Below are 16131 nucleotides of genomic sequence, written 5' to 3' on the forward strand. Positions count from 1 at the left end.
GGTAAAACAACAAAGAATTCTGTACTGTCAGCCACAGGAAGTAAAAATGGAGCATAAATGTTTTTCATCTGCCAAGTAAGTATTTTTATTCCATGGGCATAGTGTTTTTGTATTTAAAATGACAGATCCTGTCACAAAGGGTCTTAATATTATATTGAAAAGATATCTGTATTACAGCAGAGGTTAAAAAACTCATTTATTTATAAGACTCTCAGGTCCTGGAGAGGTCTTCTGCCTCTTTCTCCCTGCAGACAGTTAATATCATTGAAAATAAAAAGCTGTTATATTATATGACAAGGCACAGTGGTATTAAAAACAAACACAGGCTGGCTGGTGCCAGAAATGTGCTCCAATGCTGGTAAACTGTTGGCTCTAATTGGAAAAAAAGTAGGCGTGGGGATTTTTGTTTCTTTTTGTTTATTTCTGTTTTTTTTTTTTCCTCCCAGCTATTTTTGCATTTTTCCATGCAGATCTGGCTCATTAAAAAGTTACACAAATAAGTTACATAAATTAAAGCAGGATTTATTCCATGAGGTTTCCAGGTTAAGAAAAAAATAAAACCACCTAAAGAGTAGATAAAGGATGAGAACCGATCATGCAGCCAGCTGGAGGGATGGCATGTCTTTAGAAGGCTACGGAAAAGCTCACAATTTTAGAAAGGCAAGGGGCAATAAACCAAAAGTGCTGACTAAAATAAAAAGGGAGGGCTACTCACTCCTCTGCAGCCAGTGTGGCCTTTTATTACCTTTATCCCTGAAGCTTTGGAGCTTAGCTGAAAAGTAAGCGGGCTCAGGGACTGACACACTGTACTTCTTGAACACAAGGTCCATCAGTGTGATGCAGAAGCATTTTCACCTCACATCAGACACCTACTAGGGGTTCCTCCACAGGATTCCACAGATGTTACAACTGAGCAACCAGCTCACCAAATGAGGCCAATGGCAGCTGGTCCTGTTGAAGTAAAGACCATGGAGTAAATGGGCCTCAGGAACTGAGTAGGGCTAGGACCCACTGCCATAGACTAGTAGGTTATTGTATGAGTCACCTGAAAGCACATTAGTAAACCTGTCCAGAAGAAAAAGAATGCAAAGCCGAAGTGCAATTCAGTGAAAAAGTAGCCTCACTATTCTACCCAAGAATACCAGCTAGTAGGAGAAAAAGGGTATGCCTGATCCCTTATGAAAAATTACATTTAACTTTTCTTCTCTAAGCCAAGGTTCATAACAGGTGAAGAAGAAACAGCTGGAATGTGGTGATAATTTAATTTTTAATTTGTCTTCTCTGCTCTAGGCATTCTTCAACTCAAAGCAATGTTTTCAGCTTTGTTCATTCTGTTTTTTTATGTTTGAAGGAAAACCAGCTTTGATCAAGGATTTTTATCAGTCAAGACCACAGACCAACTTCGATCAGTTCATTCAGCAAGGATTTACCTAATACTGCTGTGGATAGGGTATTGTACAAAGACTATGGGGAATCCACAGCCCTTATCCTTAGAGAACCCACTATCGAGGAGGGAAAATAGGATATACATAGAAGAGTCTCAAAAGCAGTGCCATTGAAGGGATACACAGAACCAAAACAGTGTGAGAGATGGACAGACACACAGTTTTACTTAAAATATAATTATGCTTGTGTTGGATAATTATCTTAAAAAGTTTCAAGCATATCTATTCTTTTGAATGCCAACCTAGTTATCAATGCAGTTTTCCTTGATATCTGGGAGGTTTGGTTTCAGGATCCCCGGCAGATATCAAAATCTGCGAATGCTCATGTCCCTTATATAAAATGGCATAGTATTTGTATATAACCTATGCGCATCCTCCCATACACATTAAATCATCCCTAGATGACTTCTCATACCTAATAGAATGTAAATGCTATGTGAATAGTTGTTATACTGTATTGTTTAGGGAATAATTATAAAGAAAAAAGTCAGTACGTAGTCGGTACAGACACAACCATCCATGTTTTTTTAGTGAATATTTTTGAGGCAAGGTTGATTTAATCCGTGAATACAGAACTTACACATACGGAAGACAGACTGCATGTACTAATGTAAGACAAGCATTTTTTTTTTCTAATTCTAAAGAGAAATTGATATGTAAATGAGCTTTGTTTATTTAGAAAATTTGGGCATGAGAGACAATGCTTATTAATCTAATCAGTCTAAACTTTATTCTATAAACTTCGGTAATATTTCCTCAAAGCACAGTGTTAAAAAAAAACCTGTCACAGAAAAGGTGTGAAATATGTTTATTTTCAGAGATCTGAGATGATGATACTAGGCCAGACCTCAGACCATTCACAGTTAACTAGCTGATATTATGGAGGAGGGAGATAGAATTAACACAGGATTTGTGGGTTAGACTGTGATAAAACTGTTTCTAAAAGCTTCCCTTCATTAGTCTTTTTGACCATAAAGAGATTTCTTGAGGTCATACATGTGTGTTTACATATCACTTAGAATCTGAATTACTGATAAGTAATAAGTGATACAGAAGGCTTCTTCCACAATTTCATGTGCTATTTTTTTTTTTTGGTATTTTCTTCTCTCAATATGACTGCTAATTAAAAACCTTTAAAGAAAACTAGGTCTCTTCTTCCCTCATAGTTAAATACTACTGCCAATGTTATTTTTGACATATTTGAGAATGGCTAAACATTGACATTGGACTGTGAACATGCGGCTGAGATGTGAGTTTCTAACTGGGGGCTTCACTAGCAAGAATTCTAGTTTCCTGTTCAGTTTGCATGAACCTCTTCCTGAAGTAAACTTCCATAATGTTTGTGATATGATGTGAATGACATATTTTGCTGTTTTTAAAATTTTGTCTCTAGTGGTTTATAACTTTTTTATGTGGAAACCCTACATGGCCAACCTACAAAGGAGAGCCAAAGATTTCTTTCTTCATATCTCTGTGGGATCTTTTTTGGGAATAAGCCCAAAACAGGTGCTGCCTATGTCATTGGAAATAAATAATTGGTCTTACGGAGAGAAGATAGCTCAAAGGTGGTATGTGCATGGCATGAAGTTATCAGGATGTGGCTTTACTCACAATGGGCTTGACTTTTCAATGCACTCCAACAAGCATTTATGGAGTGCCTATGATGTAGAAGGCACTGTATCATGAATTGTGCCAGGGGTAGGACACAAACACAAAGAAAATTATGTCTCTTACCAACCAGGATTTTCCATTTAATTGGGAAAGAGCCATACATTAAAACAGCAGAACTATCCCCAAACACATGCAAAGAGAACTATAATTAACACCCAAACCATAAAATATTATGGTTGGAGGCAAAGGGAGATAAAAATCCCAAAGGGGATAATTTTAGCGAGACAGTCAAAAACTACTAGACAAACACACTTTCTACAAAGTAAAAGTCAACATATAGTGAAAAGGGGGAGGGGAGAATGTAGGCAACAATTGGTATGATTAGCCTAAATGGTGCTAGAAATCAGTATGTTTGACATATTCTAAAATTTTATTAGTTTTTATTTCACTATTTGGTAACTCATAAGCAATGTCATCCATGACTGACTTGGCTATAGAAATATTCTGTGTTTCGACTAATTGCTCTGTCAGGTTTGTTTCCTGGGGATACAGACTTCTGTTTTTAATAGTCTATATTTAAGCTGTCCCAGAGATGCTATATTGTGTCAAAACAACCTAATAGAATGGTTCACTGCTCTCCAAGAGGCACTCCCCCCAGGCTTAAATATTCTTTCTGACCACATCTACATATATAAAAATGTTTTTAACATTTAGAATATGCTAATATAGTAAGCAACAGTTCAATCAAGCAATGGTCAGAGATCAATCTGACGCAGAGTTCAGATGCTTGAATAACAGCTGGCAGTTTCATGGTCTTTCTTTCTCTTTTTTAAGTTCCTTTAGAGACCAAATGAGATAAATTGCTATTTGGCCCATTGCTTGGGGATAAACATTAAATAGTTTATCTGGGCAACCCAATCACCTCCAGCCAGAGCAGAGAATTGGCCTAAATAATGAAGGTGTGTGTCATTCATCTCTTTGTCTGGCTCCTGGTAACCTTGACAGGAATGAGTGGAGACATGCTGATTTGTATACACTCAATAATTCAAGGTGTTTGCTTATCTTTCCTTGTCAGATGCTGCTCATCCCAAGTCTATGTTACCATCTAATTAGCCATTTTTTTTTACTTTGCTTTTTCATATAGGCTTTCTTTTTTATTTCATGAATTTAATTTGCAACCAGTCTTGCTGTTATCAAATATCACACTTATTTCATTTGTTAGCATGTTTATTAGTTTTTTATTCATATTCTCGATATAGCCTCTCCCCCTTTTTGATTCACCCTCAATGTAATAATCAGTTTGATTGTTTTCTAAAATATAAATGAAAATCATACTAAAAACATCATTTCTCAACTGCACTTACTGAAATCATGTGATATATATTTTTGCCTCTGAATTCTTTCTCTGGCTTATTTTAATCAGCTTTTCTGGCATTTAGTGCTCTTTATAGAATCCTAGGTGCTTGTTTTTTCACTGTTCCAGTTCTTATACGTGAAAATACTAGAGTTGCTTATCAATATTCCCGGCTCTTCTCTTTCTGCGCCACCAAAGGGCTCATCCCTTCCTAAATCTCTGGGCTTGCCATCACCCTGTGATTCTCCTTGACCAATGAACTGTAAGCAGAGATGGTGGAAATATTTAATCACTTGTATAACACTCCCCTGCATGACACCCTTCTCTGCCTCTATGACCATGAATGCAATGTAAAACTGAGCTATTATATGGAAGATAACTGTCCTGCAGACAGCAGGATTTGCAGGAAACCCTGGGTGAGTGAAAAATAAGCCTTTACTATTTTAAGCCATTGAAATTTGTGTATTGTTCCTTTTTTTTGTTTTGTTTTGTTTTGTTTTTTTGAGGCAGGGTTTCATTCTTTCTACCAGGCTAGAGTGCAATGGCATGATCTTCGCTCACTGCAACCTCTGTCTCCTTGGTTCAAGCAATTCTCCATCTCAGCCTCCTGAGTAGCTGGGACTACAGGTGTGTGCCACCACGCCTGGCTAATTTTTATAAATTTTTTTTGAAGAAAATTTGTATTATTTTAATTATTTTTATGTACAGAAAACTCAACAGTGTACGTTTAACCCAGTTTAGTGGCAAGTTCTTTAGCCTTTGCCTTTTTGAGCTTGGCGATACGAGCCACAGACTTAGGACCCAGGACGTTGCCGCCCCAGTGACGGCGGATCTCATCGTATCCGTCATTGTAATTGGTCCTGATAGCTTCCACCAGCTTAGCCAAAGCGCCTTTGTCTTCCGAGTTCACCTGTGTGAAGGCGACAGTGGTGCAGGTCTTCCTGTGGACTAGACGTCCCAGTCTTGCCTTCCCCTTGATAATGCAGTAAGGGACCCCCATTTTACGACACAGGGCAGGCAAGAAGACAACCAGCTCGATGGGATCCACGTCATGTGCAATCACCACCAGCTGAACTTCCTTGTTCTCCACCAAGGTGGTGACGGTATTAACTCCTGCTCGAAGGACAGGTGGTCTCTTCGTGGGGACGTCCCCTTTGCCAGCAGCTTTCTTCTCGGCCCGGGCCAACAGTCTCTGCTTCTTCTCTTGCTTTGTCTCTGGTCTGTATTTGTGGGCCAGCTTAAGCAGCTGAGTAGCTGTTTGGCGGTCCAGGGCCTGGGTGAACTGGTTAATCGCAGGAGGCACTTTCAGCCGCTTATAGAGGATGGCTCTCTGCCGCTGCAACCTGATATAGCGGGGCCATTTCACAAAGCGGGTGAGGTCTCTTTTGGGCTGGATGTCCTGTCCAATGCCAAAATTCTTAGGCCTTTTCTCAAACAGGGGATTCACCACTTTCTTAGCCTCCTGCTTCTTCACGACAGCAGGGGCCGGAGCCACCTTCTTTCCCTTGGCCTTCTTTCCTTTCGGCATCTTGGGCGGCGGGAGGAGAGCTAATTTTTATATTTTTATTAGGGATGGGGTTTCAACATGTTGCCCATGCTAGTCTCAAACTCCTGAGCTCAGGTGATCCACCTGCCTCGGCCTCCCAAAGTGCTGGAATTACAAGTGTGAGCCACTGCCCCAGGCTGTGTGTTGTTTCTTATCTCAGCATAGCCTAGCATAAGTTAGCCTAGCATAACCTAATTAATATTCTATATTTGTAAATATTCTGCAAAAGTATTTATTCGGTGGCAATCTATCTGTCATAAAAATTATGTGCCCAACATTGTGCAATGCCACAGGAAATATAAGAGAAACTCTCCATCTATGAAGCTTTGACATTCCCAGGAAGACAAAGCTAATGGGCACAAAAGAATTCTAGGGCAAGTCAGAGGAGTGCATGACTAAAGAATTAACTTTGGGGTATGGTTTGTAAGTACTATAGGAGCATGAGGAAGGTAAAAATTCCAAGTGGGATAAAATGAACCAGCAGAGAGCAGGATAGAAGGCATTCCAGGAGATGGAAAAGTGAACGCTAAAACAAATAAGATGGTAGGTAAGACAACGTGGCGGGGGAGAAGAATTATCAATGAGAACAGGTGAAAAAGAGACTCCAGTGAACAGGTAAGGGCTCCTAGCCTGATCTTCATTGTTCTCTATTTCTTTCATGTGGACAACTTTTTTCCTCTAATAAGCTGTGAATAGTTACAGATCAAGAAACAGGCTTTCTTTACTTCATCACCATCAGTACTCCTGTTTCCAAAATGGTTCTGTTTCTATAGGGCCAGTCATTCTGAAATCTGAACTCAAAAGAGTCCAGAGATCCTACAAGTATTAAAAGGGTAGATCTAAGCCCTATGTACAAAAAGTTCATCAGATGTGCCTTCTGCCTCCTAGGAACTTAAAGTCTAAGCAGAAAACTGTGCACACAAATGTCATGCCAACCATGAAAAGTCATATACCAAACGTGAATTGCGTTTTGGGATCCTCACTAGTAACCAAACCCACCACCCAGCGTTCCAGGGAGGCATCCCACCTCCCACCCTGCCTGCTGCATGCTGCTACCTTTCCAGCTATCCCTTCTGAGAGCTTAGGATCTGATATAACACCTCCTTAGTTTGGATTCTTCACTTTTGAAATCTAAGACTATTTTCTCTACAACCTGGTGACCTTTTTGACATCAGCAACATTAAACCTCAGAAAACAATTAACTAAAAATCTACCATAGTTATAACATTGGCAGTCTTAGATGACTTTGAGAATTTCTTACTTTTCTTTAAAAATTGCCTTCAAAACTATAGAAAGTAACTCTAGAAATGTGCTTTCTTTTTCATGTTGTATAGCATTGTAATTGTATACACAGTTGTTAAGACCAGTTCATTCAGCCTTTAAAAAAAAATGAAAAATCAGGGAAATTTCAGCACATAGACAGGCCTCACAACTGATCACTGAGAGTAGCAGATGTTATGTCTTCTAGTCCCTTTCATGTATATTTTTTAAGAATCATAACCAGGCTGGACTCGGTGGCTCATGCCTGTAATCCCAGCACTGTGGGAGGCTGAGGCGGGCAGATCACCTGAGGTCAGGCGTTGGAGAGCAGCCTGGCCAACACGGTGAAACGCCTCTTCTACTAAAAATACAAAAATTAGCCAGGCATGGTGGTGCATGCCTCTAATCCCAGCTACTCGAGAGGCTGAGGCAGGAGAATCACTTGAACCTGGGAGGCGTAGGTTGCAGTGAGCTGAGATCGCACCACTGCACTCCAGCCTGGGTGACAGAGTGGGACTCCACCTCAAAAAAAAAAAAAAAAAAAAAGAACATAACCAGATTCCATTCAAGGTGTATAGCTTTTGGTCCCTTCTCATTCATCTATTTTAGAATAATTAATACTTTTGGAGAATATTTGCTTTCTCTTTCAGAAGCAGTCTCATTATAGTCTTTAAAATAAATGCTGGAATGTGATTGGGGGCTGTAAGTGGCACCTAAGTTCCCATTCTTCCTTAAGTACATCCCTCCTAAGGGCCACCATGATTTAATTGGATGGTCCCACTGAGTGGAAATGATTGGCTCCTCACGGTCTTTTTTCTATTTCTCACTTTAATTACTCCCCACCCCGACATACACACCTCCTGTGCATGTGTTTAAACTCACATATACTACAAAGAAAATAAGCAATCTTTGACCTCTACTAAGGCTGTCTTTAATTGGACTAATGTTTTTGCCTGTCCAGGATTCAGGGCCTCAAAATTCCCTAGAAGGCCTAACTTTGTTTTGTAAGATGCTTTGGACCAGCTGGACACAGTCTCACCATTTGATCCAAACCAATGACCCAAGTCCCCAGTGCTCCATCTATTAGACCTGCATAATCATCCAGCTTAGCTGTGCATTGTCCATTTTAATTAAGGTTGTGCTACACCCATTAGAGAAAGTTTATGAGCCAGAGACTGAACTTATTTGTGCATGTTCCAATCCCACAAGTGGAGCTTTAGTACCTCCAAAAGAGTAAGAATAATAATAAAAATAACAATAATAATAATGAAGGCTGTGTCTCCTTGAATACCAACCTCCTGCTAAGTGCCCTTTCTCTGTTTGAATTTCTTGCTAATTCAATGCCATTAAAATAGAATCTTAAAGACTCTGTTCTGTCAAACACAAAAAAGAGAGATATATAGAGTGTGGGATTTAATTATCCTGCTCTATATCTCCAAATGTGAGTTTTTCTGAGTAATAATTGCCCAAGTTTGTCTTCAAAAGGCATTTTAATAGTGCTAATACTAGTAAATATTGCTCATTTTGATACTGATGTGCCGTTTTAATGGTTCCCATGGTTTCTAAAAGTCATTTCTTATCGTTTTACTGTAGAAAGAATCTTACTTTAATTATGTCATAATTGTTTGGAAGCCATAGAATCTTAATTAATGCCAATGGCTTCAAGGCACAAACCAAATGTAGAGTTTATATTCATGTTTGTTTCTTCATCTCTTTCTCCCCGAGAAGACGCTCCCCATGAGCTTTTTCAAACTACCTTCATAGATGTTTTAAAAAGATTCTGGTGATGTCATTCCTTTATTTTTCTAAGTCAGATTTTCTCAGTGTCACCTCAGAATTTAAAGGTTAATATGAAATCAACATTCAATCTTCACGGGGAAACCTTTATCTCAAGAATACAGTTGTTCACTCTCCTGGTAAAAACAGAAACCTCCAATTGCTCCCTAGAGTGAATGGGATGAACTCCAAATGTCTTCCCTCAGAATCCCAGAACTGCTGCCAGCCAGCAGGGCTTTCTCCTCCTAAAAAACCACCTCCAGCAGACACACCCCCAACTTGTTCTATTGATTCTTTCCTATCAACATGGCTGCGCACTTTCCTCCTTCTACCAGAGTCCTAGCATGGCCCATTTCCAGTCTCAGAACCTCTCTTGTCACATCATCCCATGCAAGCACAGAGAACTATACTCCATTCGCCTGGCTGCAGGAGTCAGAGATTGACTTCATTTACATTCATGGCTCTTTTATCTCTTAAAATAACTTTACAGAAAAGACCATGTCCTTAGAGCCTTTGGGTTTTTCATGGTGTTTTGCATAAGGCCTTGCTTGAAGCAGATATTCGTTAAATATTGATTTAGTGATTGCCTATGGACTTTCTCCTAAGGATCTAGCAAGGTTTCAAAGCTATACCTGGAAAATAAATATATCCTTGTTTTGTATTAAAGAATCCGCATAGGAGTTCATTCTCCTAGAAGCAGAGAGCTAGAATTGACTTTGAGAGAGTATATTTTACTACATTTAATAGAAAAAGGAAGGTTATGCCCAGAAAATTTAATTATATTTTTTAGGGTCCCACAACTAGTGGGTAGTAGAGCTGTAACTAGATCAGAGATTTCCTGACTCAAAGTGCTAGGGTTTCCCCCTATAATTTACACAAGTGTCACATCAATCACTTTCATTTAGCTATTCCAGCGATCCATCTGATTGTTTTAGTCAACTCCCCATTATGCATGCTAGCTGGTAAGCACCAGATAGCTATATGGAAACCATTGCTAATCTAACATTCCATTTTCTCTTTAGTTTCAATCTTCTACACAAACTGAGATTCAAATAACACCAGTTCATTTATCTGAATTGATTTGCCAAAGACTTTAGGTTTTGACTGAAATGGAGAGGGAATTTGTTCATGAGTCCCTGGGGAGTAAGGCAGGGGAGGCAGCAAAGGGGAAGAAAAAAAGAGAAAGCAGAGACAGCAGCATGATCTCTGCCCTTAGTTCAATTATATGACCTGATGCCCAAGTGTAGTTAGTAAAGTTACTGATTTCACAGGAGGAAACAGCAGTCCTATAGAGGTCAAGATGAGAAATGTTGATGAAGTGTGGTAGAGAGGGGTGATATCTTCATTCTGGAAAACAGCCTAGATGGAAAAGTATACAGTTTAGTGGCTTTGGAAGTGGCAGGAGATCCTACCACCCCAGATATGGCACTGTCTTGGTTGGCCATGGGAGTGACGGCAGGTCTAAGGCCCCGTCAAATGTTCTTCAGACAGAAGACATGAGTCAGTGAAGCAGAATAAGAGAGACAGGAAGAACGTGGCAGATGACATACAGTGCAGTCACAGACTGAGACCAGACCAGTGACATATCCTGGTGAGAACACAGATGTAACTCAGGAGACATCTTCAGGGGGCTGGAGTTGGGGAGATTTTTGGCATACCTATTCTGATGACTTCTTTCTATCCACAGATTTGAAAAACTTCGAAATTAGCATTGCACATTATAATTAATGTCCCAAAAGGGACTGAAGGGTCCTACCAGACTCCAGATGCACAGCTGCAGAAGTGGTCAGGTTTTTCTCTTTAGTGCACCCAATTTACCTTGGTCTTCACTGTAGCAAAGTTAACCATTACCTCCATATGCCTCCTGAAGATGTCAGCCTGACCCTCTGCCGGTGGGCAGCAATGCCAGAACAATGGAGAATCCTGAAGTTCTAGAGTTCTTTTATCATCATGCCCCCAGCTTCAACCACTGTATTTGCCATCCTGGAACAAACCTTTCTTTTAAAATGAATTAAAGATTTGGAAAATAAAAAGACCACAATCATAATATAGCATGATATAGCAAAAATATAGCAATTTGCTATATCATGATATAGCAAAATTGCTATAATCAACCTAAGTAACTGCCTAGGATCGCTATTGAAAATTGCTGGTATGTAGGATAGCTTTTAAAACAAAGTAGCATCTGAATCAACTTTGGGAAGCAGGTATGTGGGAATTATTATGAGCGCATTGCTGGACTGTTATCTTTCCTCATGTTTACCATCCATTATCTGCCTTTGTTCTGGTTCATGCTAGTCTTTTTATAAGCCTTTTTTAAAAATACAAAATCAATACAACTTTAATTACAAAAAGCCTGTGGTGCCTCTTGAAAAAGAGGACAAACAAAAAAGGACAGTTTGAAAAGGGGCTAGTGATCTAAGAAGTGTGACCTCAGGCCATCCTATTTCTAAGGGGTGATGTTGTTGATCTGTTGGTCCCATTATAATGATTTACACATCCATATCTGGCACCTTTTGTTCTCCAGCAGGCTTTGTGTATGGTAAATGGAGAATTACATACCAACCAGGGGTTTGACATTTACAATGCTTTGTAGCATAAGATAGAGTCACATCTGGGCAAACATTGTCCCTGGTGGTTAGCGGCTCATATCATCTGTGAGTAGTCTGGCTGCCAAAATGATGAGCACTCATTAGAAATGTCCCATTTACTCCCAGAGACAAATAAAAGCACAAAGTAATCTGAAACGAACATTCACAGAGTATGTATATGTGTGTGTTCAATTTGTGTGCTGGCTTATTCCAGAGGCATAATGCAGCTTGTTTTTCCTTTGAATATTGTTTATATCAATGGCCTGAATCAATGTGAGCATAACAATGTAGAAAATCTAATTCTTGATCCTGTGCCTTAGCCTGAGCTTAAGGCCATTATACAAAATAGCTAGACGAAACTCTTTGGCTGACACTTAATGTGGAGATGCTGTTAAAAAATTGCCGGTCTCTACTAAAAATACAAAAATTAGCCAGGTGTGGTGGTGCATGCCTGTAATCCCAGTTACATGGGAGGCTGAAGCAGGAGAATCACTTGAACCTGGAAGGCAGAAGTTGCAGTAAGTCGAGATCAGGCCACTGCACTCCGACCTGGGAAACAGACCAAGGCTTTGTCTCAAAAAACAAAAACAAAAACAAAACAAAACAAAACAAGAAAAACAACAAAAAAAACTTCATTCACTACTTGATACAGTATCAGGTTTATAAAGATCCCTAGAGACATTATTTCTGAAAATGAGAAATAAGTAGGCTCTCCCTGAGCGACTGGATGTTATTGTTTATTTGTTTATCTGTGTTATTATCTATTGTAAATCAAGCGTCTGACCAATAATTCATCTTTGGGTCTGCGGTTAGAAAGATGACGCATAATAACCTATCTAGAGCATTGCAGAGAACCTCACAGCAAACACTTGTATGTATCAATCTCACCCTTGAATTCATCTTATTTTCTACTGTGACTTTCTGTCCTCCTAATTTTTCATTCTTTATGCATTTATTTTTCAGAATTGTGAGTATTTTTTTAGTCACTTTAAATCTTTTTTTAGAACAAGGTAGATGTAAATACCTAAAACAAAGTAAAATAAAACGAAATGAGATGAAACTGGTTTCTGACCTCAAGAAGCCCATAAATTACTTCTAGAGACTGTAAATTTAGAGAAAGATAAAGATAGAAGGAGGGCTGTACTATGTGCCAATACATTTTAGACTTTTAAAGCAATAGTACCTGAGAGGATGGGAGATTAACCTGGGTTGTAGAACTCAGGTGAAATTGATGTTGGGATGGAATTCTATTCTAAATACTGAATCTCTAGTCAGTTTTATGATACTGAGTGGGACACAAACATCTAGGCATGAAACTACATATGATATAAATAAGTAAGGGAATATGCACCTAGGTAGGCAGATTAGGAGAGTTAAAGGTCTTAAAAATAAAAAATTTCAGCCAGGCGCAGTGGCTCAGGCCTGTAATCCCAGCAATTTGGGAGGCCAAGGCGGGCAGATCACTTGAGGTCAGGAGTTCAAGACCAGCCTGCCAACATGGTGAAATTCTGTCTCTACTAATAACACAAAAATTAGATGGGTGTGGTGGTGCATGCCTGCAGTCCCAACTACTTCAGAGGTTGAGGCAGGAGAATTCCTTGAACCTGGGAGGCAGAGGTTGCAGTGAGCCGAGATTGCACCGCTGCACTCCAGCTTGGGCTACAGAGCAAGACTCCGTCTCAAAAAAAAAAAAAAAAAAATTCAAAATTTATTTTGCCATTCTCATGGTGCTATGGTTTGAGTGCTTCTTCCCCTCCAAAATAATGTTGAACGTTAATCCCTAATGCAACAGACTTGGAAGGTGTCGCTTTTGGGAAGTGGTGAGTCATGAGAGCTCGTTCCTTATGAATGCGATTAGATGCCATTCGAAATGGGATTGCTAGAGGGACTTTGTCTTTTTTCTCCTACTTTCTGCATTTCTCCCCTTTAGAGGAGACAGTGTTAAGGTGCCATCTTGGAAACAGAGACCAAACCCTCACTAGACAACCAAACGCACTGGCAACTTGATTTTGGGCTTCCCAGCCTATAGAGCTGTGTGAAATAAATTTATGTTCTTTGTAAATTACCCAATCTGTGGTATTTTGTCATAGCAACACAAAACAGACTAAGACACATGGCCTTCAATCCGATCTTCTTTGGCTTATTTTAGACACAATTTCAGCACATTTGTTTTTGTTTTCTCAGTTCACAATAGATTAGAAGTAATAAAAACTCTGACAACAGGAAATGACAACCAAATCAGAGTAGGGAAGAGAAAGGGTAAAAACACAGACAGAACTCCTGAGTATGGATAGCAAATTAAAGTTCTCCCTGTGAGCCTAATGCTCCTGACAACTCAGCAACCAGAAAGCAGCAACACTCTCAAGTGTCAATACACAATCTTGCAATAAATGGGTTTACATGCTATTAAATCTATTTAGGTTAAGAAATAGGCCATATATAGTATATTGAAGAACATAGATAAAATAATTAGTAAATTGCTCTAAGCAAATGACCAATACCCCTAATTCTGATTCCACAAGTACTTCTGCAAAACAATGTTCAAGCATCACCAATATGGAGATGCCCTCAAAAATGTTATTATCATTATTACAAAAATTTTTCCAATGCCACTGCTCCACAGTTTGTACCCCCAGTGTCCCATGGTAACATCATTAAAATGGTAGTTTTGGCTTCTGACTTTTCCAATTTTATAATCCTGCATTCATTGTCTCAATTCTCAATTGATGGGCACCAAACAAGAACTAGAATTTAAGACATCAACTCACCTCATTCTTCCAGTACTGACTCATTATTTTTGAATCAAGCCTTCTTTTCTAAGAAAAGTTTATTTTCTTTATACTGTTAGTCTCCAGTTGTCCATACTGAGTACACTTCTACAGATAAACAAAGGTATAAGAATTGGCCATTGGATTTAACAACTTGGTGGTGACCTTGACAAAAACAGTTTTGGGTGTAATGGGGATGACTATAGGCTCAGAATAGCATGAAAGAGTATGTGTATAAAAGACACAAACACATAAATATACACAATGTTTTGAAATGTTTTGCCACAAAGGGAGAAGAGAAATGAGACAGTAGCTGGAGTGAAATGTGGGTTAATGGAAGATTGCTTCTTGTTACTGTTGTTTGTTTGTTTCCTTTTAAGATTATAACATGTCTTGAGACTGATGGAAATGATCCAGTAGCAAGAAGTAAATTGGCGGTATAGGAATGAAGCCTTTGAATAAGTAAAAACGATCAAATGACAAGGGGGAGAGCAAAAGACAAAGCTATAGAAACATGTGGGCAAGGACAAACCGGGTTAAACGTCTACACATCAAAGTGGCATCCTGTGCAAAGTTCTCCTCTCATCTTTACAGGGGCTCTTATCTTTACAGGGGCTCTCACCTATATGGGAGACTCAAGTGATCACAAAACAGGAGTAGGGATGATAATCGGACCCTACACATCTTGGGATTCCAGTTGACACAACTTTATCAGCTTAATTTTATTGGTACCAAAGTCTATTTTCAAAGTCTATTTCTGAGAAAGAGAGAGAGAGAAAAAAAAAGAGTTTCAAGAAATAGAGCAAGTTAGAATGTTAGAATGAGAAGGCAAAGGAGATTAATGGGCTCGTTTTCTCCTGTTTTGTAAATACAGTTTGAAATCCTACCAAAACAACTGTGAATGAAAATAAACCAGAGCACTGGAAATTCACACTGGCAATTCAGTTGTCAGTTCAAGAAGAGTCCTCTGGCATTAACAGTAAGAGTCACAGCACTAACACACAGTAAGAAAAAAAGAGAGAAAAAAGAGAGGAAGGGGAGAGAAGAGGGGAGAATAAGATAGGAAGAAAAATATAGGAAGGGAAAACTAGACAGAAAGAAATAGGGAGAGAGAAGAACAAGTATAAATATTCAAGAGGGAAAATAAAGAGATTTTCAGCTGTAAATTGTTATCATTCCTTTGTCTACACAAATGCCAGTCAGAGTAGTAGTACGTTTTTAGATTAAAATCCGGTACCATCCCAGCCTCACTAGATAGTGCAATGCTTTGGTCTGGTGTCCTGCTCCCCAGATATAATCACTACACAAAATAAAGACAAATGAAAAATGTTGGTAATTTTTAATGGAGGTTGCCCTGGAGTTTGGCTCAGAGACAATGGCCTGTGGTTGTATTTGATTATAACTCATCTCCATGGGGGCAGAAATAGCTGTCGTAAATGTCTGAGAAATTATGAGCTTCTTTAGCAAGATGACTCTGTGATTATAATGACACTTGGCATTTGCACATTTTATAGCCTTTCTCATCTGAAAATCATGGAGCTGTGTTTATATTATAACCAGATTCTTGTGTGTTGCTTTAGGGTATATATCAATGAGCTTAGTGAGTGTTCCTCTTCTTTCTTCTTCTTCTTCTTTTTTTTTTTTTTTTGTAGGGGGAGAGCAGGAAGTGATCTGGAATATTGCCATCAGGATTGAGAAAGGCAGCCTTTCAGAATTTGATGAAATGTGTGAGATCAAAACTCACAAGGCAGTCTTAAGTAATAGGGTAGGTAGTGGCTAT

At 39.1% G+C, this 16131-nt stretch overlaps 1 protein-coding gene and 1 long non-coding RNA gene across 2 annotated transcripts in view; both read right to left on the minus strand.

Moving 5' to 3' along the window:
* LOC117976760 (uncharacterized) overlaps positions 1 to 16131 on the minus strand; it is a 636602-nt gene that overhangs the window by 220997 nt on the left and 399474 nt on the right. The gene's annotated exons all lie outside the window — the stretch shown is intronic.
* Positions 5123 to 5975, minus strand: LOC100976099 (large ribosomal subunit protein eL8-like). Its single transcript, XM_034943558.3, has one exon. The coding sequence runs from the start codon at positions 5936 to 5938 to the stop codon at positions 5138 to 5140; it is 801 nt and encodes a 266-aa protein (XP_034799449.1). The 5' UTR covers positions 5939 to 5975; the 3' UTR covers positions 5123 to 5137.

This window comes from Pan paniscus, chromosome 17 (assembly GCF_029289425.2).
Source record: "Pan paniscus chromosome 17, NHGRI_mPanPan1-v2.0_pri, whole genome shotgun sequence".
In the NCBI taxonomy this organism is placed as follows: domain Eukaryota; kingdom Metazoa; phylum Chordata; class Mammalia; order Primates; family Hominidae; genus Pan; species Pan paniscus.

Bases quoted from the DNA above. Each gene is read 5' to 3' on its own strand.
- LOC100976099 (XM_034943558.3), bottom strand. From the start codon at position 5,938: ATGCCGAAAGGAAAGAAGGCCAAGGGAAAGAAGGTGGCTCCGGCCCCT.